The 24,577-nt window shown below is 52.7% G+C and overlaps 1 protein-coding gene across 5 annotated transcripts in view; it reads left to right on the forward strand.

Moving 5' to 3' along the window:
- The window catches only part of LOC142465158 (uncharacterized), a 62,768-nt gene that overhangs the window by 20,968 nt on the left and 17,223 nt on the right, over nt 1-24,577 (forward strand). For 4 of the 5 annotated variants that reach the window (XM_075569112.1, XM_075569117.1, XM_075569114.1 and 1 more), the window contains 6 exons: nt 213-1,121; nt 6,990-7,223; nt 7,627-7,687; nt 8,230-8,434; nt 8,644-8,758; nt 16,229-16,315. In XM_075569112.1, the coding sequence (XP_075425227.1) occupies nt 213-1,121; nt 6,990-7,223; nt 7,627-7,687; nt 8,230-8,434; nt 8,644-8,758; nt 16,229-16,315 (1,611 nt within the window). The remainder of the gene's footprint in view (nt 1-212; nt 1,122-6,989; nt 7,224-7,626; nt 7,688-8,229; nt 8,435-8,643; nt 8,759-16,228; nt 16,316-24,577) is intronic. The other variant, XM_075569113.1, reaches the window with a different exon arrangement.

Here is a 24,577-nt window from a genome sequence, read left to right on the forward strand (position 1 = left end):
AGATGCAGTAGCAGGAATGCCTGTGGGACGGCTAGACACTGGTGCAATGGCATCTGTGTGTGAGGAATTTATATTGTCATGTCCAAGGGTTGAGGTTTTGTGGGGGGTTTCAGTGCTGGAATAGCAGAGGATGCTCACAGTAGTAATGTAATGGGATGTTTTGCTGGCGGGATTGAGACACAGACTTGATTTGTTTTTTCCTCTCTCCACAGCTGCCCAACCTGCCCCCTCTCACCTTCCCGTTACTCTGGCAGGGACTGAGCTCCTTCCTAACTTGCCTGGTGCATCGGGGAGGGGTTCTTGCCCTTCCCCACTCCCCCCATTCCAGAGACAGGCCAGCAATGGCGGACCGCGTCATGGACATGTACGACAATTCAAACCTGTTTGGCCTAGATAGTCTCGCGGGGTATTCTTATGATCGGGACGGTCCAGACACCATGGATGATGCTCTGGGCTGCATCTTGGAGCAGCTGGTGGCGGACAATGGCGGGGAGCCCAACACAGAGACTGACATTGGTGAGATCGAGGAGCAGGCAGAGCTACTGATCAAGCAGGAAATTCCTGAGGTGAAGATCAAGCAGGAAATTCCTGAGGCGAAGATCAAGCAGGAAATTCCTGAGGCGAAGATCAAGCAGGAAATTCCTGAGGCGAAGATCAAGCAGGAAATTCCTGATGCGAAGGTGCAACCAATGCTGCCCACCCAGCCGGTCGCAAACCAGGAACCATTGAACCAAGGCAACGATTTCATGGGGACCTCAAACTCTGGGCCAAGGGCGCCCAAAATCATGAAGGCCCCCGCAGTGATGACGCTGGGGGGCTGCACTGTCATACAGACCCAGTCTCTGATTCCCGGCCAGAAGCAGACTTTCTCGGCCAATGGAAGTGAAGTGACCTTCACCAAGCTGCTGTCGGGGACCCCGCTGCAGCCGGGGATGACCATAGTATCCGGGAACACTGTGCAGGCCAAAACGCCAGGCCCAGGAGCTGGGGGGCAACTGGGGGGGATCAGATCTTTACGGAAGTTGCTGCTCAAACCACCGTGCAGCCAGCCAACACCCGGGATTTCTGAGGGAAACATGGGGATCAAACCCGAAGTCACTCTGACCTCCGCACCCGTACAGGTAGTGACCTCACTGCGGGATCTTTCTTTGCCACCATCGATGTATAAGGGGATGCTTTTCACGCTCTCCTCGTGATACATATTGTATCTCTCCCTACCTCTTACCATCAGTCCTTAACTGGGTATATTCTCCTTGCTTCTCACCACCACCCACCCGTGTTCCCTCACCTCCACCTCCCCTCTGTATTCTCTCAACTCCACCACCCCCTCTGTGTTCCCTCCCCTCCCCCCTCTGTGTTCCCTCACCTCCACCCCCTCTGTGTTCCCTCACCTCCACCCCCTCTGTGTTCCCTCACCTCCACCCTCCCCCTCCGTGTTCCCTCACCTCCACTTCCACCCCTGTGTTTCCACACCTCCCCCTCTGTGTTCCTTCACCTCCATCTCCCCCCCGTGTTCCCTCATCTCCACACCTGTCCCCCTCTCTGTGTTCCCTCACCTCCACACCCCTCCTCTGTTTCCTCACCCCCTTCTGTGTTCCCTCACCTCCACACCTCCCCCCTCTGTGTTCCCTCACCTCCACGCCACCCCCCTCTGTGTCCCCTCTACGCCACCCCCCTCTGTGTTCCCTCACCTCCACACCACCCCCCCTCTGTTCCCTCACCTCCACACCACCACCCCCTCTGTGTTCCCTCACCTCCCCTCTCTCTGTGCCCTCTTCCCTCCTCCACCTCCCTCTCCAATAAGACTTTATTGGTGTGATTTACACATTCACAGGCATTGCCAAAGCTATGCACAACTGTTCAGACAGGACATCCCTATTCTGACACACATTGTCATTAGGTGAAGCCCTGGCAGGTTCTTGTTCATCAGGTGTGTCTGTTGGTCTTTGGGTGTCTTTCAGTGTCACAGACTGACAGCTATTCTGCTGCTGCTGCTCTGTCTGTATAGTGTATACACACACAGAGTGCAGTGTGTAATCTTTCTTTTTTTTTTTGTTCATCATTCAATGTTGTGACGTTAGTGATCCTCAAGGAGAATTCAAATTTAGGGCAGTACGTGAGGAAATGGATCTCCTTGTCACATTGCTGACCACATTGTCACCACTCTTCCTCCACCACCACCACCCGCTCCCTCCATCACAACCACCACTCTCCCTCCACCACCACCCCCTCCCTCACCACCACCACCACTCTCCCTCCACCACCACCACTCTCCCTCCATCACAACCACCACCACTCTCCCTCCACCACCACCACCCTCTCCCTCCCTCACCACCACCACTCTCCCTCCACCACCACCCTCTCCCTCCCTCACAACCACCACCACTCTCCCTCCACCACCACCCTCTCCCTCCCTCACAACCACCACCACTCTCCCTCCACCACCACCACTCTCTCTCTCCCCTCCTCCTCCCCCACCACCACTCTCTCCTCTCCACCCCCCACCAGCATGCTCTCTCCTCCCCACCCCTCCCACCAGCACTCTCATGCCCCCCCACCAGCAGTCTCCTGCCCCCCCACCAGCACTCTCCTGCCCCCCCACCAGCACTCTCCTGCCCCCCCACCAGCACTCTCTCCTCCCGCACGCCACCACTCTCTTCCCCCCCGCCGCCACTCTCTCTCTCCCCCGCCGCCACTCTCTCTCTCCCCCGCCGCCACTCTCCCTCCCCCCGCCGCCACTCTCTCTCCCCCCCAGCCGCCACTCTCTCCCCCCCCCCTGCCGCCACCCCCTTCCCCCCGCCGCCACTCTCTCTCCCCCCCGCCGCCACTCTCCCCCCCGCCGCCACTCTCTCACCCCCCCGCCGCCACTCTCACCCCCCCGCCGCCACTCTCTCACCTCCCCCGCCGCCACTCTCTCTCCCCCCTTGTCACATTGCTGACCACATTGTCACCACTCTTCCTCCACCACCACCACCACTCTCCCTCCACCACCACCCACTCCCTCCATCACAACCACCACCACTCTCCCTCCACCACCACCCTCCCTCCCTCACCACCACCGCCACTCTCCCTCCACCACCACCCTCTCCGTCCCTCACCACCACCACCACTCTCCCTCCACCTCCACCACTCTCCCTCCATCACAACCACCACCACTCTCCCTCCACCACCACCCTCTCCCTCCCTCACCACCACCACTCTCCCTCCACCACCACCCTCTCCCTCCCTCACAACCACCACCACTCTCCCTCCACCACCACCCTCTCCCTCCCTCACCACCACTCTCCCTCCACCACCACCACTCTCTCTCTCCCCTCCTCCTCCCCCACCACCACTCTCTCCTCTCCACCACCCACCAACATGCTCTCTCCTCCCCACCCCTCCCACCAGCACTCTCATGCCCCCCCCCCAGCAGTCTCCTGCCACCCCACCAGCAGTCTCCTGCCCCCGCACCAGCACTCTCCTGCCCCCCCACCAGCACTCTCTCCCCCCCGCCACTCTCTCCCCCCCCACCCCGCCACCACTCTCCACCCCCCGCCGCCACTCTCCCCCCCTTCGCCGCCACTCTCTCACCCCCCCCCGCCGCCACTCTCTCACCCCCCCCGCCGCCACTCTCTCACCCCCCCGCAGCCACACTCTCTCCCCCCCGGCCGCCACTCTCTCTCCCCCCCCGCCGCCACTCTCTCTCCCCCCGCGCCGCCACTCTCTCTCCCCCCGCTCTGCCACACTCTCTCCCCCCCCTCGCCGCCACTCTCTCCCCCCCCGCCGCCACTCTCTCCCCCCCACCCCGCCGCCACTCTCCCCCCCCGCCGCCACACTCCCCCCCCCCCCGCCGCCACTCTCTCCCCCCCCGCCGCCACTCTCTCCCCCCCCGCCACTCTCTCTCCCCCCGCCGCCACTCTCCCCCCGCCGCCACTCTCTCTCCCCCCTGCCGCCACTCTCTCTCCCCCTGCCGCCACTCTCTCTCTCCCCTCCGCCGCCACTCTCTCCCCCCCGCCGCCACTCTCTCTTTCCCCCCCGCCGCCACTCTCTCCCCCCGCCGCCACTGTCTCCCCCCGCCGCCACCAATCTCTCTCCCCCCCGCCGCTACCACTCTCTCTCCCCCCCGCCGCCACCACTCTCTCCCCCCCCGCCGCCTCCACTGTCTCTCCCCCCCGCCGCCACTGTCTCTCCCCCCCGCCATCACTGTCTCCCCTTCCCTCCACCCCCCACCACTCTCTCTTTTCTTCCCTCTGTGCTTGCGCTCTCTCTTTTCCTGTGTGCTCGCTCTCTCTTTCCCTGTGTGCTCGCTCTCTCTTTCCCTGTGTGCTCGCTCTCTCTTTCCCTGTGTGCTTGCACGCTCTCTCTCTTTCCCTGTGTGCTTGCGCGCTCTCTCCCTTTCCCTGTGTGCTCGCTCTCTCTCTCTTTCCCTGTGTTCTCACTCTCTCTCTTTCCCTGTGTGCTCACTCTCTCTCCCTCTGGGCTCTCTCTTTCTCTCTCTTTCTCTCTGTGCTCTCTTTCTCTCTCTTTCCCTCTCTCTCTTTCCTTCGGCGCTCTCTCTCTCTTTCCCTCGGCGCTCTCTCTTTCTCTTTCCCTCTGCGCTCTCTCTCTTTCCTTCGGCACTCTCTCTCTTTCCTTCGGCGCTCTCTCTCTCTTTTCCTCTACGCTCTCTCTCTTTTCCTCTGCGCTCACTCTCTTTTCCTCTGCGCTCACTCTCTTTTCCTCTGCGCTCACTCTCTTTCCCTCTGCGCTCATTCTCTTTCCCTCTGCGCTCACTCTCTTTTCCTCTGCGCTCTCTCTCTTTCCCACTGCGCTCTCTCTCTTTCCCACTGCGCTCTCTCTCTCTTTCCCACTGCGCTCTCTCTCTCTCTTTCCCACTGCGCTCTCTCTCTCTTTCCCTCTGCGCTCTCGCTCTCTTTCCCTCTGCGCTCTCGCTCTCTTTCCCTCTGCGCTCTCGCTCTCTTTCCCTCTGCGCTCTCGCTCTCTTTCCCTCTGCGCTCTCGCTCTCTTTCCCTCTGCGCTCTCGCTCTCTTTCCCTCTGCGCTCTCGCTCTCTTTCCCTCTGCGCTCTCGCTCTCTTTCCCACTGCGCTCTCGTTCTCTTTCCCACTGCGCTCTCGCTCTCTTTTTCTTTCCCTCAGCGCTCTCTCTTTCTCTCCTTCGGTGCTCGCTCTCTCTCTGTTCTCTCTCTCTCCCTCTTTCCCTCTGTGCTCTCTCTCTCCCTCTTTCCCTCTGTGTGCTCTCTCTCTCTCTTTAGGCGCTCTCTCTCTCTTTCCTTCGGCGCTCTTTCTCTCTCTCTCTCTCTTTCCCTCGGCGCTCACTCTCTTTCCCTCGGCTCTCTCTCTCTCTTTCCCTCTTCTCTCGCTCTCTTTCCCCTGCTCTCTCTCTCTTTCCCACTGCGCTCTCGCTCTCTTTCCCACTGCGCTCTTGATCTCGTTTCCCACTGCGCTCTCTTTCCCACTGCGCTCTCTTTCCCACTGCGCTCTCGCTCTCTTTCCCACTGCGCTCTCGCTCTCTTTCCCACTGCGCTCTCGCTCTCTTTCCCACTGCGCTCTCGCTCTCTTTTTCTTTCCCTCAGCGCTCTCTCTTTCTCTCCTTCGGTGCTCGCTCTCTCTCTCTCTGTTCTCTCTCTCTCCCTCTTTCCCTCTGTGCTCTCTCTCTCCCTCTTTCCCTCTGTGTGCTCTCTCTCTTTAGGCGCTCTCTCTCTCTCTTTCCTTCGGCGCTCTTTCTCTCTCTCTCTTTCCCTCGGCGCTCACTCTCTTTCCCTCGGCTCTCTCTCTCTTTCCCTCTTCTCTCGCTCTCTTTCCCCTGCTCTCTCTCTCTTTCCCACTGCGCTCTCGCTCTCTTTCCCACTGCGCTCTCGATCTCGTTTCCCACTGCGCTCTCTTTCCCACTGCGCTCTCTTTCCCACTGCGCTCTCGCTCTCTTTCCCACTGCGCTCTCGCTCTCTTTCCCACTGCGCTCTCGCTCTCTTTCCCACTGCGCTCTCGCTCTCTTTTTCTTTCCCTCAGCGCTCTCTCTTTCTCTCCTTCGGTGCTCGCTCTCTCTCTCTCTGTTCTCTCTCTCTCCCTCTTTCCCTCTGTGCTCTCTCTCTCCCTCTTTCCCTCTGTGTGCTCTCTCTCTTTAGGCGCTCTCTCTCTCTCTTTCCTTCGGCGCTCTTTCTCTCTCTCTCTCTCTTTCCCTCGGCGCTCACTCTCTTTCCCTCGGCTCTCTCTCTCTCTTTCCCTCTTCTCTCGCTCTCTTTCCCCTGCTCTCTCTCTCTTTCCCACTGCGCTCTCGCTCTCTTTCCCACTGCGCTCTTGATCTCGTTTCCCACTGCGCTCTCTTTCCCACTGCGCTCTCTTTCCCACTGCGCTCTCTTTCCCACTGCGCTCTCTTTCCCACTGCGCTCTCTTTCCCACTGCGCTCTCTTTCCCACTGCGCTCTCGCCTCCCTCTGCGCTCTCTCGCCTCCCTCTGCGCTCTCGCGCTCTCTCTCTCTCGCCTCCCTCTGCGCTCTCGTGCTCTCTCTCTCTCGCCTCCCTCTGCGCTCTTGCGCTCTCTCTCTCGCCTCCCTCTGCGCTCTTGCGCTCTCTCTCTCGCCTCCCTCTGCGCTCTCGCGCTCTCTCGCCTCCCTCTGCGCTCTCGCGCTCTCTCGCCTCCCTCTGCGCTCTCGCGCTCTCTCTCGCCTCCCTCTGCGCTCTCGCGCTCTCTCTCTCTCGCCTCCCTCTGCGCTCTCGTGCTCTCTCTCTCGCCTCCCTCTGCGCTCTCGCGCTCTCTCTCGCCTCCCTCTGCGCTCTCTCTCTCTCGCCTCCCTCTGCGCTCTCTCTCTCGCCTCCCTCTGCGCTCTCTCTCCCCTCCCTCTGCGCTCTCGCTCTCTCTCTCGCCTCCCTCTGTGCTCTCGCGCTCTCTCTCTCTCGCCTCCCTCTGTGCTGTCGCGCTCTCTCTCTCTCTCGTCTCCCTCCGTGCTCTCTTCCCCCACGTCCCCTCTCTGTGCTCTCTCCCTGCCCTAACTCCCTCGCTCTCTCTGTTAGGGTGACTCTAAGCAGATCGCATTGGCTCTGCAGCAGCCCCATCAGGCCAATACCACCATGGGGCAGCCGGTCAAGATGGTGACCATCCAGCTGCAGGTCCAACAGGTCGCCGATGGGCAGAAGTTTCAGATCGTGCATCAGACGCCAGGGAGTGTGACCCTCACCGCTGGGGGGCAACAAACATATGTGGTGCAGACACTGTCTGCCCCTCCCAAGGTTGTCCAGCAGCCGCAGGTGAGTGACACTCATGGTGGCATCTCTGTGGCTGTGCACAGGCACACCTGGCATTTCTCAGGCAGGTCAGCTGAGGACACATCTCCTTCGTACATATTGTACACCGATACAGCACCTGGGCTCAGGAGACGGGTAAATGGCTTTAGATTCAGGCTGTTTAGATCTCCAGCTTGGCACGTGATCTAGAGCCTGGGCATGGGGCACGGAGCTGGGCAGTATGATTTGTGCCAATCTTAGTAGCACCTACAGTATCATACTGTAGAGAACAGTTTCTACGACGCAGACCTAAAAAATCTACCTGGATAAACAGAGCACAGCAGGGGAGTTCTGGGATTTGTAGAATGAACTATTTCAGAGCAAACACCTCAGGGTGGACATGTTGTAACTCTCCCTCTTGTCTCAGGCACGATCTTCTCAGAGCTCCACCGCAGGCCAGTTCCCGTGGAGGGTTGGAGGCCAAAGAGGTACGTTACACATGACAATCTGGCAGTCTTCCACCCTGTAAAGCATTAGACGAGAGGCTGAACTTGCTGGCTTCAATACAGCTTGAAATGCACATTTAATAGCTCATCAATAGATGGGGCATATACCCTCCCATCAGTCCCTTCTGTCACTGTCGCCCTTCTCTATATCACTTTTCTCTGTGTCACTGTGCAGTGGAAGGACAGATGATGTGTGCCGTAAGTCCCTTCCTACTGTGTCTTCTACTTAATGAAGACCCGAAGGACATAGGAATGCCACATTCTGGGTGGGAAATATTGAGTGGGAGTCAAGTCCTTTTGTCCTTGCGAACTTGCAGTGCAAGGAACATGGTGTGGGTCATAGGTCCCTTTTCTGTGTCCTTTACATAGGATGGTCCCTGTTTGGCCATAGGTAATTTTGAGGAGCGACAGACTTGATGGGTTCCAGCTCCCTTATCATGGTGGGGGTGGGGGGATGTGTTATGTTTGGCTTAACCTTTATGTTGATCCTTTCTATTCCTGAGTGTCTGTATTCCTCCTGACAGAGAGTGATTCCCGTAAGATAGACCCCCAGAAGCAACAGGAGAAGGCCAACCGCATTGTGGCTGAGGCCATCGCCAAGGCCCGGGCCCGGGGGGAGCAGAACATTCCTCGTGTCCTGAATGAGGACGAGCTGCCCATCATCAAAGCCTATGACGGGACAAAATGGAAGAGGAAAAAGAAGAGGGTTGAGGCTGGGGCCAAGCCCAGGTGAGGCTTCCACCAGTTTATGGGGACAGAAAGTGCGGTGTTAACCTTTTCATTGCCAGGGATTTAATATGCTCCTGATTCATATGAGGAGTGGCAAAGAGTAAAGCCCTCATATCTCAGCTGAGAGGAGGTTTCTAATTCAGTTTACAATGCAGGGAAAGGAAGTTATTGCTAATTAATTTGAAAACAAATCTCTTGTCTTCACGCAGTACTATCAGACCCATAGTGCGGAGGAAGAGGAAACGGGACCTGTCTTCAGATAGCTCTGACTCCGAAGAGATTCCAGATCAAACCTCCCCCGCAGAGAACAGAGACGGCGTCCAGGTACTGTCCTGGAAGGTGGAGCACAGAGAGTGGCACATGTGTGTTTATCTGTGAGAGACTAGCGTTCTAAAAGTGAGGAAGGGGAGAAGTTTTTAGCATCTGGGAAAGAGTATGGTTATCTGAGGCCGGAAGAAATATATTTAATGGAGAGTGAGAGAAATGCAGTAACGTCAAGAGTAAGTTTGTCTCCGTTAGGGCGAGAATTCCAGAAAAAAATACCAAGCAAACTCAAAAAAACAGCTGACAAAATGCAATTTCATTTAGTACCAAAATCACACAAGTTTAATTTAACCTGTGTGAGACGATAAAACAGAAGGAGAGGGGAGCAAAGGAAGAAATCAGCAAAAATATGTATAATACAAACTTGCTCAGTCAAAACTACAATGGACAGGGATATAAATATGTAGACACTACTTACTGTAACGCGTAGCTCACCACAAACGAAGCGCGACCGCTGTGCTGAAGTAGGGAATTGGTTAACGCCGACCCACAGCCACGCGGGCGCGCCTAGGATGTAGAGTAGTCATTCAAGCCAGGTCAGGGTTATAGATTGGAGATTAGTGTTTGTACTTGCCAGGTCTGGAGTGGAGAGTTGCGGACCGTCGGAGTGCGTAGCCAAGTTCAGGGTTGGAGAATATCGGATAGTCGGGGTACGTAGCCAGGTTCAGGATAGGAGAGTATCGGATCGTTGGAGTACTTAGCCAAGGTCAGGACAGGAGACAGGAGAATGGTCGTACGAACCCGGATCAGGAGAGGAGAGGTGCGGAATCCAAAGACAAGCTAGGTAGGCAACAAGAGGTTAACAGCAAAGCAAGGCAATGTCTCAGGTACTGGAATGCAGCAAAGCACGGCGTCACACTAGACTATGCTCAGCAAGGATTGAAAGCAGACTGAAGGCATATAAAGGTAGGGCCTCCAATAGCCAGCCAGGGCGGAACCAGGAAGTAAACACTGATAGGCTGCTGGTGCACACAGGTGTGCCCTATGACACAGCCTAATCGGGGATGGGGGCGAAACTGTCGGCGCGTGTCACGGAGGTTAGGGGGCGGAGCTTGGAGCGCACGTCACGCCCACGCTGGTCCTGTCCACCAGAGCGGGGGCGGGACTTATACCGCGTGTCAGCAGGGAGGCTGACCGAATGCACCTGTCGTGCGTCAGAGGGGGGGGCGGGGTCAGAATACGCGGGTGGGGAATCAGGCCGAGCAATGTGCGCATGCGCGTACTGGGACCACGAGACCGCGCATCCTGAGTGTCCGCCACGGAAGGCTTGTTGGGATGAGGAGATGGTTTGCGACTGCCAGGATGGCGAATCCTCACAGTACCCCCCCTTTAGGAGCGACCTCCGGGCGACTCCACGATGGTTTCTTTGGAATTTTGCCGTGGAACATATGAACCAGTTTGGCTGCGTGAACCCGGTGACTCGGAATCCAGGACCTCTCCTCCGGACCGAACCCTCTCCAATGCACCAGATAGTGCAGCGAACCTCTGGAGATCTTAGAGTCAAGGATAGATTGGATCTCGTATTCAGGTTGTCCTTGAACAATGAGGGGAGAGGTGGGGGCCACTGGAACTGGAAAGGCATTCTGGACCACCGGTTTGAGAAGAGAAACATGAAATACAGAGGGGATTTTCATGGAATGAGGGAGAGCGAGACGGTATGCCACCGGATTGATCCTTTCGGAAATACAAAGGGTCCAAGAAATCTAGGTGCGAACTTCATAGAGGGTACCTTCAGCCTGATGTTCCTGGATGACAACCAGACCTTGTCACCAGGTTTAAGGTCCAGAGCAGGTCTGCGGTGACGATCTGCCTGATTCTTTTGCCTATTGACTGCTTGCCTGATGTTGACCTGGATCTTTTTACATAGGTCTTGTAAGGTTTTTATCCTGTCATCCGCCGCTGAGACCCCTGAGGAAGGTAAAACAAGAGGAAGAGTGGAAGGGTTGAATCCGTAATTTACAAAGAACGGAGACTCCAGGGTAGAACTGCTTTGTGCGTTATTGTGGGCGAATTCTGCCCAGGGTAAGAGTTCAGCCCAGTCATCTTGGGTATCTGACGTAAAACAACGTAGATACTGTTCAAGGGACTGGTTGGTCCTCTCCGTTTGACCATTGGTCTGTGGGTAGTATCCCGACGAGAAATGGAGGGCGATACCTTACTGGAGACAAAACGAGCGCCAGAAGCGAGAAATGAATTGCGATTCTCTATCTGAAACAATTCATTTCAAACAAGGGTACTCAATGTAACGAAAGATCTCCCTGATGAAGATGTCCGCTAATCTGGGAGAATTGGGCAGACCCTTGAGGGATATGAAATGGGCCTGCTTCGAGAAACAGTCTACTACAACAAGAATCGTGTCCATACCCTTGGAACTAGGCAAGTCCACAATTAAATCCATAGACAAGTGTGTCCATGGCCGATCCGGAACAAGTAGTGGTTGAAGGAGACCTGCAGGAGGTATCCTGGGTGTTTTAGTCGTAGGGCACGGAGCTACAATTTTTTTTATGTCTTTTTGCATTCCTGGCCACCAAAAGGTGCGAGAGATGAGATCCAAGGTCCTTTTGGTGCCGGGGTTGCCTACAGATTTGGACGAATGACTTCATTCAAGGACCTTCTTACGGTGTAGGAGTGAAGTGTAGAAGTGATCCTGCGGAGGCGAGATGCTAGGGGGGATATGGCTTTGTTGACTGACAATGTCTTTGAGCGCTCCAAATGATGTGGCCGAGAATACATTTGGGCTGTAAAATGGTTTTTTGTTGATCCTCAGTCTTGTCGTCCAAGGAAAATTGTTGAGAAAGAGCTTCAGCTTCAATATTCTTGGATCCGTTAAGGTAGGAAATTATGAAATTAAACCTGGAAGAAAACAGTGACCATATGGCTGGACGAGCTGCCAGATCGCGTGCGCCTTCAATGTAAAGCAAGTTCTTATGATCCGTGAGGATGGTTATCGAATCTTCAGTGCCCTCAAGCAAATGTCTCCATTCTTCGAGAGCCAGCTTCATAGCCAAGAGTTCCCGGTTCCTAACATCGTAGTTGCATTGGGCCGGAGAATTTTTTTTCGAAAAAAATGCACAAGGATGCAACCTGGACAGGGAATTCTTCGTTTGGGACAGAACAGCGCCTACGCCCACATCTGAGGCGTCGACCTCAAATGTAAATGGGAGTTTGGGATCAGGATGAATGAGAATGGCGGCAGATACAAAGGCTTTTTTGAGACGAGCGAAAGACTGGAGAGCAGCAGCGGACCAAAAAGCAGGGTCCGCTCCCTTCTTGGTTAATTCCGTAAGTGGAGCCACTAGAGAAGAACATTTTTTGGATAAACCTACAGTGATAGTTTGAGAATCCAAGGAAGCGTTTTATTGCTTTCAGGGTGGTAGGTTGTGGCCAATCTAGGACGGCTTTGACCTTGGCATGATCCATGTATCAGAAATGATGTTGCCCAGAAAAATTGTGGATGTTTGAAAATTACATTTTTCCAGTTTAGCAAAAAGTTTGTTCTGGCGTAAGCGAAGGAGCACCTGTTTTACATGAGTTCCTGTCTGGATTTAGAGAAAATCAAAATGTCATCAAGATAAACGATTACAAAAGAGTTGAGGAGGTCCCTGAAAACTTCATTTACGAAATCCTGAAATACGGCTGGGGCATTGCACAGACCAAAAGGCATGACCAAGTACTCATAATGTCCATCTCTGGTGTTGAAAGCCGTCTTCCATTCATCACCCTGACGGAACCTGACAATATTATAGGCACTTCGTAAATCCAACTTAGAAAAAATACTAGCCCCTTTAATCTATCAAACAGTTCAGAAATGAGGGGAAAGGGATAGCGATATTTGACGATGATTTTGTTAAGGGACCGTTAGTCTATGCAAGGGCGTAAGGACCCGTCCTTCTTCTTCACAAAGAAAAACCCTGTGCCCGCAGGAGAGGTGGATTTGCGTATAAACCCCTTCTGTAAGTTCTCCGCAATATACTCCCTCATTGCCTTGGTCTCGGGCATAGACAATGGATAGGAATTCCCTCTGGGAGGTGTAGTGCCTGGAAGCAGATCGATGGGACAATCGAATGGGCGGTGAGGGGGACGAATCTCCGATCTGACCTTATCGAAGACATCCCGAAACTCAGCGTACTCGTCTGGCAATTATACCTTCTCCTCGGACACGGTGGTACCCCCGATGCTGCTTGCTTCCAGAATGCAGTTTTTATGGCAAAAGGCGCTCCATTGGATGGGCTCCATGTTGAGCCAATCAACCCGAGGGTTGTGAATCTGTAGCCAGGGCAGCCCGAGGATCACGCTGATGGAAGGTGTATGGATAACATTGAATTGGATCTTTTCCAGGTGTGTGTCTTGTACCTTGAGTTGGAGCACCTCTGTCTCCAAGGAGATGAACGCCGGCTGCAGAGGTCTTCCATCAATGGATTTAAGAGCGATAGGCTTCTTTCTGTGCCTGGTCGGAACCAGATGGCGTTCTGCGAAAGCTTGATCTATGAAGTTCCCTCCGGCACCTGAATCGAGAAAAGCAAGCGTAGATACTTGAAAGCCCTCCCCATAGTGTGTAATGGGGACGGGTTGTCAGTAGAAATAGGGGCGAGAGAAAGCGTTCCCAATAAAGACTCCCCCAGGTCTCATGGGAACTTTGCGTTTCCTGACTTTTGGGACAAAAATAGTCAAAATGTTCAGAAACACCACAGTAAAGACATAGGCCAGCGTTTTTGCGTCGTAGTTTCTCCGATTTGGAAAGGCTAGTACCCCCTAATTGCATAGGTACGGATGTATCCGGGGAAGAAACCTCAGCTGGGCTCACCTGACCGGGACTGATCCGGGATGGAATGGTACGATGGTGAACCTTCTCTGAACGTCTATCCACCTTGATACATACGGCAATGAGCTCCTCCAAATCGGTGGGTCGATCGTAGGCTGCCAACTCGTCCTTCAAGGCTTCCGATAAACCTTGCCAAAAGGATACGGCCAGAGCTACATCGTTCCAGTCGGTCTCTGCAGCTATAGTTCTAAACTCATGAGCGTATTTGGCGACTGAACGACTGCGTTGGGAAACATGAAATAGTGCAGAGGAAGCACATACCTTACGACCGGGCGTATCAAACACTTTCCGGAATTCCCGGGCCAAGGCTCCGATATCCTGTGTGAGGTCGGATCTTTTGCTCCCAGATGGGAAAGGCCCAGGCAAGGGCGTCATCTACAAGGAGAGAAAAAATGTACGCCACCTTGGCATGGGGGTGCAGTAAAGTGTGAAGGATTCATTTCAAATTCTATAAAGCATTGATTCAAAAAACCCCGGCATTCATGAGGGTCGCCCCCATAACGGTTGGGGGTAGGTAAACGAGGTTCTTGAGAGAGAGAGGCAAACCTGGAGTACTGGGAACATCAGGGACAGCAGGTACGAGAGGAGAGCATGGTTTGCTCGCTACCCACAATTTTTTCTTCTAAGGTAGTCGGGTAGCTTGTGTATGTGCGCTGGACTCTTCCTACCTCAGCGGGGTTAATAGTTTGTGTGGTTGAGCATACTGTAACGCGTAGCTCACCACATACGAAGCGCGACCGCGGTGCTGAGGTAGGGAATTGGTTAACGCCGACCCACAGCCACGCGGGCGCGCCTAGGATGTAGAGTAGTCATTCAAGCCAGGTCAGGGTTATAGATTGGAGAATAGTGTTTGTACTTGCCAGGTCTGCAGTGGAGATTTGCGGATCGTCGGAGTGCGTAGCCAAGTTCAGGGTTGGAGAATATCGGATAGACGGGGTACGTAGCCAGGTTCAGGATAGGAGAGTATCGGATCGTTGGAGTACTTAGCCAAGGTCAGGACAGGAGACAGGAGAATGGTTGTACGAAGCCGGATCAGGAGAGGAGAGGTGCGGAATCCAAAGAAAAGCTAGGTAGGCAACAAGAGGTTAATGGCAAGGCAAGGTCTCAGGTACTGGATTGCAGCAAGGCACGGCGTCGCACTAGACTATGCTCAGCAAGGATTGAAAGCAGACTGAAGGCATATAAAGGCAGGGTCTCCAATAGCCAGCCAGGGCGGAACCAGGAAGTAAACACCGATAGGCTGCTCGTGCACACAGGTGTGCCCTATGACACAGCCTAATCAGGGATGGGAGCGGAACTGCTAGCGCGCCGACCCACGCGCGTCACAGAGGTCAGGGGGCGGAGCTTGGAGCACTTGTCACTCACGCCGATACTGAGTGTCTTTAGAGCAAGAGGGGACAAGACCCATTGCGCGCTGATCCACGTGCGTCACGGAGGTCCGGGGGCGGAGCCGAGAGCGAGCGTCACTTCCACGCCAATGCTGTCCATCACCAGAGCAGGGGCGGGGCTTATATCGCATGTCACCAGGGAGGCTGACCGAACACACCCGTTGTGCGTCAGTGTGGGGGGCGGGGTCAGAATCCGCGGACGGGGAATCGGGCCGCGCAAGTTCCGCGCGCGTACTGAGACCACGAGACTGCTTATCCTGAGTGTCCGTCACGGAAGGCTTGTTGGGGTGAGGAGACGGTTTGCGACTGCCAGGATGGCGAATCCTCACACTTACACGGCCATGTGTAAGTACAGGCACATAAAAAGTTCTTTCAGAGACAGCCTCCTATTTCAGTTTGATGAGCTTCTATGGGCGTTCTCCATGATTCATACTGTTCTAATAGCCAAATGGCTGGATGGCGTCACTTCCACGTATCTCCGCCGAATTTGAATGGGATATATGGGGCGTTTGTTCAGATTCGCAATATAACATTTATTCATAATAAAAGCACATTCACACTTACATATATGAAAGTCCGTATCAGCAACCACAGGAATCCGGATCCACTCTCGCAGTGTAAAGTCCCTACTACTGCGTCTGGTGGAGAGAGACTGCTCAGATGGAATAACGAGTGTTCCCGGGTAGCTACGGAAGCCGCCTTGGGACAAACTAGGACAGTTTCGAGCAACGTGCTTCGCCATCTACCGCGGCTTCGTCAGGCTCATTTTTTCTTGTGGAATTACTAGCCTTCGCTAGTCTCTAACCGCTACAGTAATATTGTATTTTTACATTGCTACACATCTTCTCTCCCCACTCACCCTTCACAGAGTTAGCGCCTTAGTCCCGCCTTGTTAACCTGTGTGAGCCGTCTGTAGAATAATTATCCATAGTTCCTTAACCCATTCAAAGGCATTTCCTCAGTTCCCAACATTATTATATGAACGATCTATTGTCTTCCATTTCCAGAAAATGTGTCTACTCACATTATAAGAGAGCACATGAAGTCACATAACATTTCAGGCCTGATGGTCCCTCAGATAGATGCAGTGAGAGGTACACGTATGTTGAGCAGACAGGAAGAAGAGACACTTAAGTTGACAGAGACATGGTACAGTGAGCGTCAGGCACGTGTGTGTGTGTTGTGGGGAGAGCACGGCTTGTGTTGGTGATGTTAAACATTGAGTGGCTGTTGGTCTAGATTGTCCATCTTGTCTTACAGAAGAGACGCTCGAACCGTCTGGTGACTCGTAAGAACTACGCGGAAGACCTTGACATCAAGATGACGGATGACGAAGATGATGAGAAGGTGGGTGTAATGGGGCTGGGGAAGGCCATCCTGCTGCATGAACCCATGCTAGTCCCTGAGAAAGTCGCCATACCGTCGTTCAAGTTCTTTGTGGTGAGAGGACGGTGCTGGGTGAGAGGAGAGTGTCCAGGAACCCACCTTTGTGTCCGTTCCCCTTTGGCACAGGCGCAGCCGTATAATTCTAGATCCGTTTTCATTGCCTCAACCAAGTTGGCTGAGATCTGGAGATTATTTTCCTTTTGCCTCTAGCAAGATGTCCAGAAACAGGAACTAGCCTCATTTGCGCAGAACTAAGATGGAGATTGGTCATTGGCTATACCTGTCCTAGGCCCTTTATATAGCAACCATTTGCAACCAGCCAGTGCCTTAGCAAGGTGTCTGTTCCCTTGGAGTTTGCTTTTGTTCTTTCATGATTAATATTTAGACCTTGGATCGCCTTGACTTCGCCTTGCCCTGACCCTTTGCCTGGATTCAGATTCTCCCTTTGCTTTCTGCCTGCCCTGATCTTGAACCGTGAACCCGGCTATGATTTCTGCACAATGCTCTTACCTTGGCTTGTAACCCTGATTTGCTGCATCTTATCGGGGCTCATCCATTTCTACCATTCTGCCTCAGCCCTGTTGGTTGGCTTCTTGGTCCGAGATGAGCACTGTCACATTTTGCTCGGGCCATGGACCCCGCTGAGGTAGAGAAGGGCATGTCAGCTTAAAGGCGGTTTATTACAAGATCACGGGAAGGGTTTGTCTCATTAGGACCAGCAATAGGCTACGATCGCCACATTGTTGCAAGCCATTTCAACCCTCCTTGACGCTCTACGACGGTTCCTGCTCCTTTTACCGCCTCCTGTGGCTTTGCTTACGGTCCCTATATCCCTGTTTCTCATACTCCGTGAACCATGTTTCCCAGCTCCACAGCGCTATGGAGGAAATCCAGTTGCATACAGAGGTTTCCTAAACCAGTGTGCCATACATTTCGAGCTGCAACCATCAATGTTGGCCACCCATCGCTCAATAATGGCATGCATCATATGAGGCCTTGGCATGGGCACTTGGCCAATGGAGACAGCTTCACTGTAGGTACTTTCAACCTGATATTTTTAGTCAACAGCCAGACCTTGTCTCCGGGGTTATATATGTCACGCTTGTGCTCCTACACATAAGTGCAGAGAAAGAAAGAGACCCGATAGCGAGGTGGGAAATCCGCAGGAGAGACGAAAGGGAGTAAGTTGCCACGCAGCTGGGGATCGGCGCACGTGAGCGCGCCACGCGCATGAGAATGCGAGACGCGTCCGGAGGTGCGGAGCCAAGCTCAGAGACACGACTAACCCAGCTGCATGTGTGTGCATGCTCTGGCAGCAGAGCGGGGATGCGCGTGTTCTCAGGCTCCAACGCGGGGGAAAACCAACGCTTCAGCACAGGAGTCTGGAACGGGAACCAGGAACTAGGAACATGAACATGGAAGGAGCCGGGGAGGTAGAGTCCAGAGTACAAGGTAACATCCACAAGGGAATGGCTTCTTGGAGGACATCCAGCCTCCTTAAAGGCATGGTGCCAGAAACAGCAGCGAAACTAAATATAACATAAGAGTTCTTAGTCTAATCCGTTGGCCAAGGAATTATAAGCCTGCTACCACGTCAAGGTGAACCCTACTAAGCAGGTTTTACACTACCCGACAGTAAACTAACCTCAGTAGTATATGAGTGACTGTTCCAGAATCCAAAGGAGATGAGTAAAGGTCCCAAGGAGGTCCAGGCAGGAACAGCATGCGATGGTAGTACTAGCAGGCACCAGGGCAGGCAGCAAATGACTAATAGCAATGAGAAAGTCAAAGAGAGGCTTACTTCCTGTCAGGAGGAAGAGGGCAGGATTTGCCAGGAAGCAAGATGGCGTCGTTTGCTTCAGAATCCTTAAAGACACAAGATCTTGACTCGCAGCTAGAGGGCGGCGATCAGAAGTAAACAGGTAAGGAAGAAACACGCCGCAGGGGGCGTGTTCCGCGCATCGTTACAATATACCAGGGCAGCATGATGATGCCAGTCAGCTTCCCTCTTCTCTGTGGTCACCTCTCGCTCAAGGTTTTACTGGATCCTCCATAGGTTTTGTAGCTGCTGAATTTGGTTATCCACGGCTGGGACCCCAGACACAGCCCCGGGGCGAAGGAAGTGCAGAGGAATGTGTGACGGTAACTTTGTGACAGGCTATAATAATACACCAAAAATATACCTGGGTTGAACTGAACGAGGCTTAGATATGATAAAATATAATTTATTCCTTGAAAAAGGTGAACACACGAGATTATACAAATAACAGACAAAATATAGGCACTTACTTAAAGGTTAGGACAAGAAAGCCATCAGAATACAGGATGGGCCATTTCTTCCATAATTCAGGTTCAGATGTGGACATCACGACAATACATGAAGACCATGCATGAAGACAATTGAGTAAGGGGTGAATCTGATTTATATACCATTTCAGGTCTTTACTCTTAACCCTAGGCACCGAGCTGGCTAGGAAAATCTCTTTGAAGTAGATTTTGCCTTCCCTTGTAAGTGTGAAGTACGACACTTAAAAACACTCAGTTCCTTTGTTCCTGACTCTAGTATAAACAATCAGGACAGTTAACTTCTGGTCACAGGGCTATGCTAAATCTTCAGGATGCCCTTCCTGCCCTATTAGCATAGCAGATGGAGTCTGCATTTTCAGAGCAGATCCAAAATACCATATACACTTTAATATCTTCACATATTAATAAGTTCCGTTCTGGTGGGTCCAGTGGGTCGAAATCTGCCAGTTTTTAATGCCTACAGTGACCCTACATATTGGCCAAATTTCAACTCTACGACCTCCAGAACCGGAGATACAGAAATGCACTTTAACACATTTTTAAAATACAGGATTCGTCCCTTTAATTTTAATTGAAATCAACGGGGTCCGCCGCCATAGCGTTGAATGGGGGGCTCCGCCGTTGCCGTCAATGGGGTTCCCCGCCATAGGCTTTCAATGGGGTAACCGCCGCCATTGAAGTCTATGGGAAAACCCACAAATCTTTACCTTCGCCCACACTCCGTCTGGTTGATCGGAGGGGCCTGGGAATGGCCATGCATTAAAGCCGGAACCTTGGCTACATGCCACCCAAATCCCATCCCTCTGGTCATTTCAGAACCGTAGATATGGACTTACATTTTTCAGCATTTCACACTTATTCGTTTTTACGTCACACGGCTTTTCCCCACTGGAATCGATGGCCGGCGCCGCCATAGACAATGCATGGCGCACGCCGCCTTTAGATTCAATGGGACCTCCGCTCCGCCATTGAAGTCAATGGCACGACCCTCCTTCTCCACTCCACCCCTTACGGGGGTCTCTCATTCCTGGACCCGGTGTGGATCGTGTGTGGGGGTTCCTAGGAGCTAGGGGCAAAAATAACTTTATTCCCAGGGGCCCTAGAACCTAAGATCCCCATGCCAATTGTCTTTGAACTTGACCGAAGTGATTAAACTCTTTTCAAAGACATTGTATCCGCTTTTGCGGTCTGCGGTTTGGATGACTGCCAACCTGTTCCTCGAGGCCGGCGTTGAGGAATCTTCATTGAAGTCAATGAGCCCATTGACTTAAAATGGGAAACCGCCGCTCCTCCTCTCGGACGCCACCTGCTGGTCGTCGCTGGAAAACAGGTCCAAAACCGCTACTTCTGCCATTAGAACGCATGGAGTCTCAATGGCGACCTATGGAAGGCTGCAAAATGGAGCCGGAAAAGGCGGGAAAAGGGAACAAAGGAATATAATCACTAAATTAACATTAACCCCTTCCCTCCCGCATCAACCCTAGTGTATGTGTGAGTGCAAACACCAGGATGAGACATTACATTTATACAGGGGAATAAACATTTGGATACTGAAGCCAAGTAAAAACATTACTGGACCTCAGTCCAGTTAACCCCTTGCTTCCCAGGTGAGAGTAGGGGGTGGCCAAATGGGGTGTAACCCCTTTAATCCCGGGCCAAATCCCCTCTCTCATGACAGAATGAAACCCAAATTTGAAAAAAACTGCGATTCCTGCGACGACTCGCTCCATAGGTTATTATTGGAGAACAATATATCTGTCCATTCGTCCTGAGTCGGACATAAAACAGCAGATGAATTGTTAGAGGGACTGGTTCAACTGCTCCGTCTGTCCATTCGACTGGGAGTGATAGGCGGACGAGAAGTGCAGCGAAACTCCCAAGTTGCAGACAAAAGGCCCGCAAGAACTTGGAGATGAATTGTGACCCCTGATTTGAAACGATGACCTGTGGTGCCCCATGAAATCGTTAGATCTCCCGGATGAAGACCTCGGACAAGGTGAAAGCGTTGGGCAGGCCCCTCAAAGGGATGAAGTGAGCCTGTTTTGAAAATCGGTCCACCACCACTAGGATCGTGGTCATGCCCCTGGATAAGGGTAGCTTCACAATGAAATACATCGATATGTGGGTCCACGGACACTCCGGAATCAGAAGAGGCTGTAACTGGCCCATAGGATGACTCATTAGGCATCGTGGTGCAGACAGGACAAGCGGCCTTGAAAATCCGCACATCTTTCCAGATTCCAGGCCACCAAAATGACCGCTCCAAAAATTTGCAGTCCTCTTCCCCAGAATGCCCGGCGCTCTTGGAGCTATGACCCCATTCCAGGACCTTACGTCGAAAAGGCGTTGTGACGGTAAGGGGTAGCCAGCCTGCATATTAAAGGTTAAGTCCGACTGGTTACCCCTGAAAACTGTGGTTCCCTGTAGCTAAACAGCACCATAAGCGAAGGACCATGTAATGTAAAGTTAAAATGTCCCCTGCTTTTCCTATTTACATGCCCCCCCTTGTCCTGAAACTTCAGGAGTGTAAGTCTTGGATGGGATATTTTGGTAGAAATACTTAATTTGTTTGAAGGAGTTCGGGAGCCAGAGTTACCGGTAGTCCCCTAATTCTCCCCGGCGTGCAGGCATGATTTGCCGGTACGTGGGTTGAATTACACCGGGCCTAGCCAATGTCCCCCAGACTCCTGGTTTTCAAGCCCTGATATCGAGATCCCTTTCCATCAAAGGTATGGTTCTCCCCAAGTAATATTATGTATTAAACTATATTTTATTATGTTTGGGGCATTTTCTATAAATGTCTATTCAGTCAACCCGGGCATCCACATAGGTGCCGGGATGTCTGGATAGACATTGTAGCTCAAAGAGGAAATGGGATGTTGAGAGGTGTTGGGGTGCTAAGTGGCCGGGGCAGGGCAGAGTACTGGGTCTGGAGAACGGAGACCCCTGCTGGGAGGACACTCTGGTCTGCCAAACTCAGTTGAGCCTGTACAGCAGCAGGCAATGGGTTGACTGGGGGAAGCCGCAGACCGTAGACGCGTTTCCCATTGGTCAATCCGTATGTCCCGTCCACCCGGCATCCCGAGACGACTTGGCTCGACCCCTCCTCTGACGTCAGCCAAAGGACGAGCCCCTGTTCCTATTGGCTAGTGGGAGGGAATTCCCACGCTTTGATTGGTCGCTCCTCCTTTTTTCCATGCTGAAGATAGCTCAGCAGAGTGTATGTAAGGGGATGCACCAGTCAGAGAATCAAACGATCCGGGGGCTTGAGTCGATGACACGCGGGCGGGCATTTCAAAGTTGCTCCGTTACGAATAGCAGAGTAACCAGCTTCATTTTTGGAGCTAAGAAAACCTTTCCTGCAGAGACTAAGTCAAGCGCCAAGTCCAAGTTCTTATTTTAGAATGTAGCGGTCGCGGCTAAGGTTTTTATCCAAAAAGAGGACCAGGAAGCCCGGGTGGATATCGCGGTCAGGGTAAACTTTCCGAAGCAGGCGCCCGACACCTATTTGAGGCTAGTTTTCGCCCCCAGGCCCATAGGAAGTGTTTGTTTCCTCTGAATAAACCTCATTTTAATTTTTTTGCCTAGTAAATAATCCCGGTATAACTGTGTTAAAAATCCTGGTCTCCCGTGACAGGCGTGTGTACAAAGAGGTTGCCCTCAGGAATGTCGAGACCCTCTGTCTCCACTCTTGCAGAGCCATTTTAATTCCCAAAAGCTCCCGGTTGTAATTGCGCTCCGCCGGAGAGAATCTTTTTGAAAAAAACACACACGGATGTAATTTAGCCTTCTCGGCCTTCCGTTGGGAAAGCACAGCCCCTACCCCAACATGTGACACATCCACCTACAGGGTGATGGGTAGAGCGGGATCTGGGTGCACCAGGACTGGAGCCAATTTGAATGCCTTCTTAAGTCTATCGAAGGACATTAAAGCCTCAACTGACCATTGCGGAGAATCCGCAACTTTGCGGGTCAAAGCTGTCGTCGGAGCCAGGACTGAAGAAAAGTTCTTTATGAACCGACGGTAGTAATTCGCAAAACCCAGGAAATGCTGAATGGCCTTCAGGCCAATGGGAAGTGGCCACTATAGGAAAGCCTTGACTTTAGCTGGGTCCATAGCCAAACCAGTAGCCGAAATTAGGTACCCCAGGAAAGAAGTGCTGGACTGGTGGAACTGGCATTTTTTCTAGTTTCGCGAATAGATGGTTCTCCCATAGGCGTCTTAGGACTTAACGTGACCTAGATGTCCCTGCAATGATTTGTCAAAAATCAAGATGTCATGCAGATACACGATAACGTATTTGTCAAGAAGATCCTGGACGATTTCATTAACGAAGTTCTGGACTGCTGCCGGAGCGTTAAACCGCTCGAAACGGCATGACCAGCTACTTGTAGTGTCCATCACAAGTATTGAATGCCGTTTTCCACTCATTGCTCTGGAGAATACGGACTCAGTTATAAGCTCCTCGTAAATCCAGTTTGGTAAAAATGGACGCTCCTTGTAAGTTCGAAGATAAGGGGTAAAGGGTACCGTTTTGTTTTTTACCGTGATTTTGTTTAAGTTCCAGTAATCGGTATACGGCCGTCGTGACCGATCCCTTTTTTTTTTACGAAGAAGAAACCGGCCCTAGCAGGAGAAGACGACTTCCAGATGAAGTACCTCCTGAAGGTTCTCCTGAATGTACTTCATGGCACAGGTCTCCGGAAAGGACAGCTGATAGGAGGAACCCCTGGGGGGAACAGACCCGGGTAGTAGGTTGATGGAACAGTCAAAGGGCCTGTGCCGTGGAAGCTCCTCGGACTGGGCCTTGTCAAACACATCCCAGAAGGCGGCATAGTTCGTGTGAAGGTTGGACAAACTCTCCTCAGATGGTAGGATAATCCCTGAAAGAGTTTAGGACGGTACCGAGCAGGTCCCCAGGCAAATCGGATTTCTTTCGTATGATCCTTACCCGTCTAACTTTATCTGTGCCGTCTCCAGGGAGATGAAAGCCTGGTCAAAAAAGTTGCCATCTGACCCGGAGTCCAGGAAGGCCCGTGTCTTGATCACAAAGGATTCCCCTGGCTGGCCGATAGCTTGCATCCTCCAAGTTGCATCGGTTCCTCAGGCTCTGGGAAGTTGTCAGGAACGGAAGGTACAGAATGAGGTTGCAAAGATCGAACGCCGCCTCTGTGCTGTGCTCTCTTTCTCCATTTCTGTAGACGTTGATCCATGCGGATGCAGAGAGCAATAAGATCCTCCAACTCGGACGGCCGTTATAGCCCAGAAAGCTTGTCCTTGAGGTTCTCAGAGTCCCTGCCAGAAGACTGCGACAAGTACTTCTTTGTTCTCGGCGGCGAGAGTCTGGAACTCGATCGCGTAGCATGCAACTGAACGAGCACCTTGGAGATGTGCAGAAGGGACAAGGAAGCAGTCACCTTGCGTGCCGGTGTGTCGAAGATCCGCCGGAGCTCATGAGTAAATATTATTATTATTATTAGTGAGATCTGGTCTATGCTCCCAAATCGCCGAGGCCAAAGCGTCATCAATCAGGTGGGACATAATATACGCCACACGGGAACACTGTGAGATAAAACGGGAGGGTTATAGTTCAAATTGGATAGAACACTGATTTCAGAAAACCTCGACAGTCAAGTGGATCCCCGCCATAGCGATTAGGAGTGGGAAGTCATGGTTCTAAGGAGCAATGGGCGGCAACTGGTTCCATTAATACCGCTGTGGTGGGGGCAGGGGATGCCGCTGAATGCGGTACCTGGTCCGGTGCTGATTGTACGATGGTCTGGAGCAGATCCATCCGTCTCATTCTGATCCAAGTATGACTCCAGTTTCTGGAACAGGTTGGCATGCAGGGTGAGGACTCGACCCACTTCAACAGAGTCCATGTTTGCAGGGCTGACTGAGCATACTGTAATGGG

This window comes from Ascaphus truei, chromosome 13 (genome assembly GCF_040206685.1).
Source record: "Ascaphus truei isolate aAscTru1 chromosome 13, aAscTru1.hap1, whole genome shotgun sequence".
Taxonomy (NCBI): domain Eukaryota; kingdom Metazoa; phylum Chordata; class Amphibia; order Anura; family Ascaphidae; genus Ascaphus; species Ascaphus truei.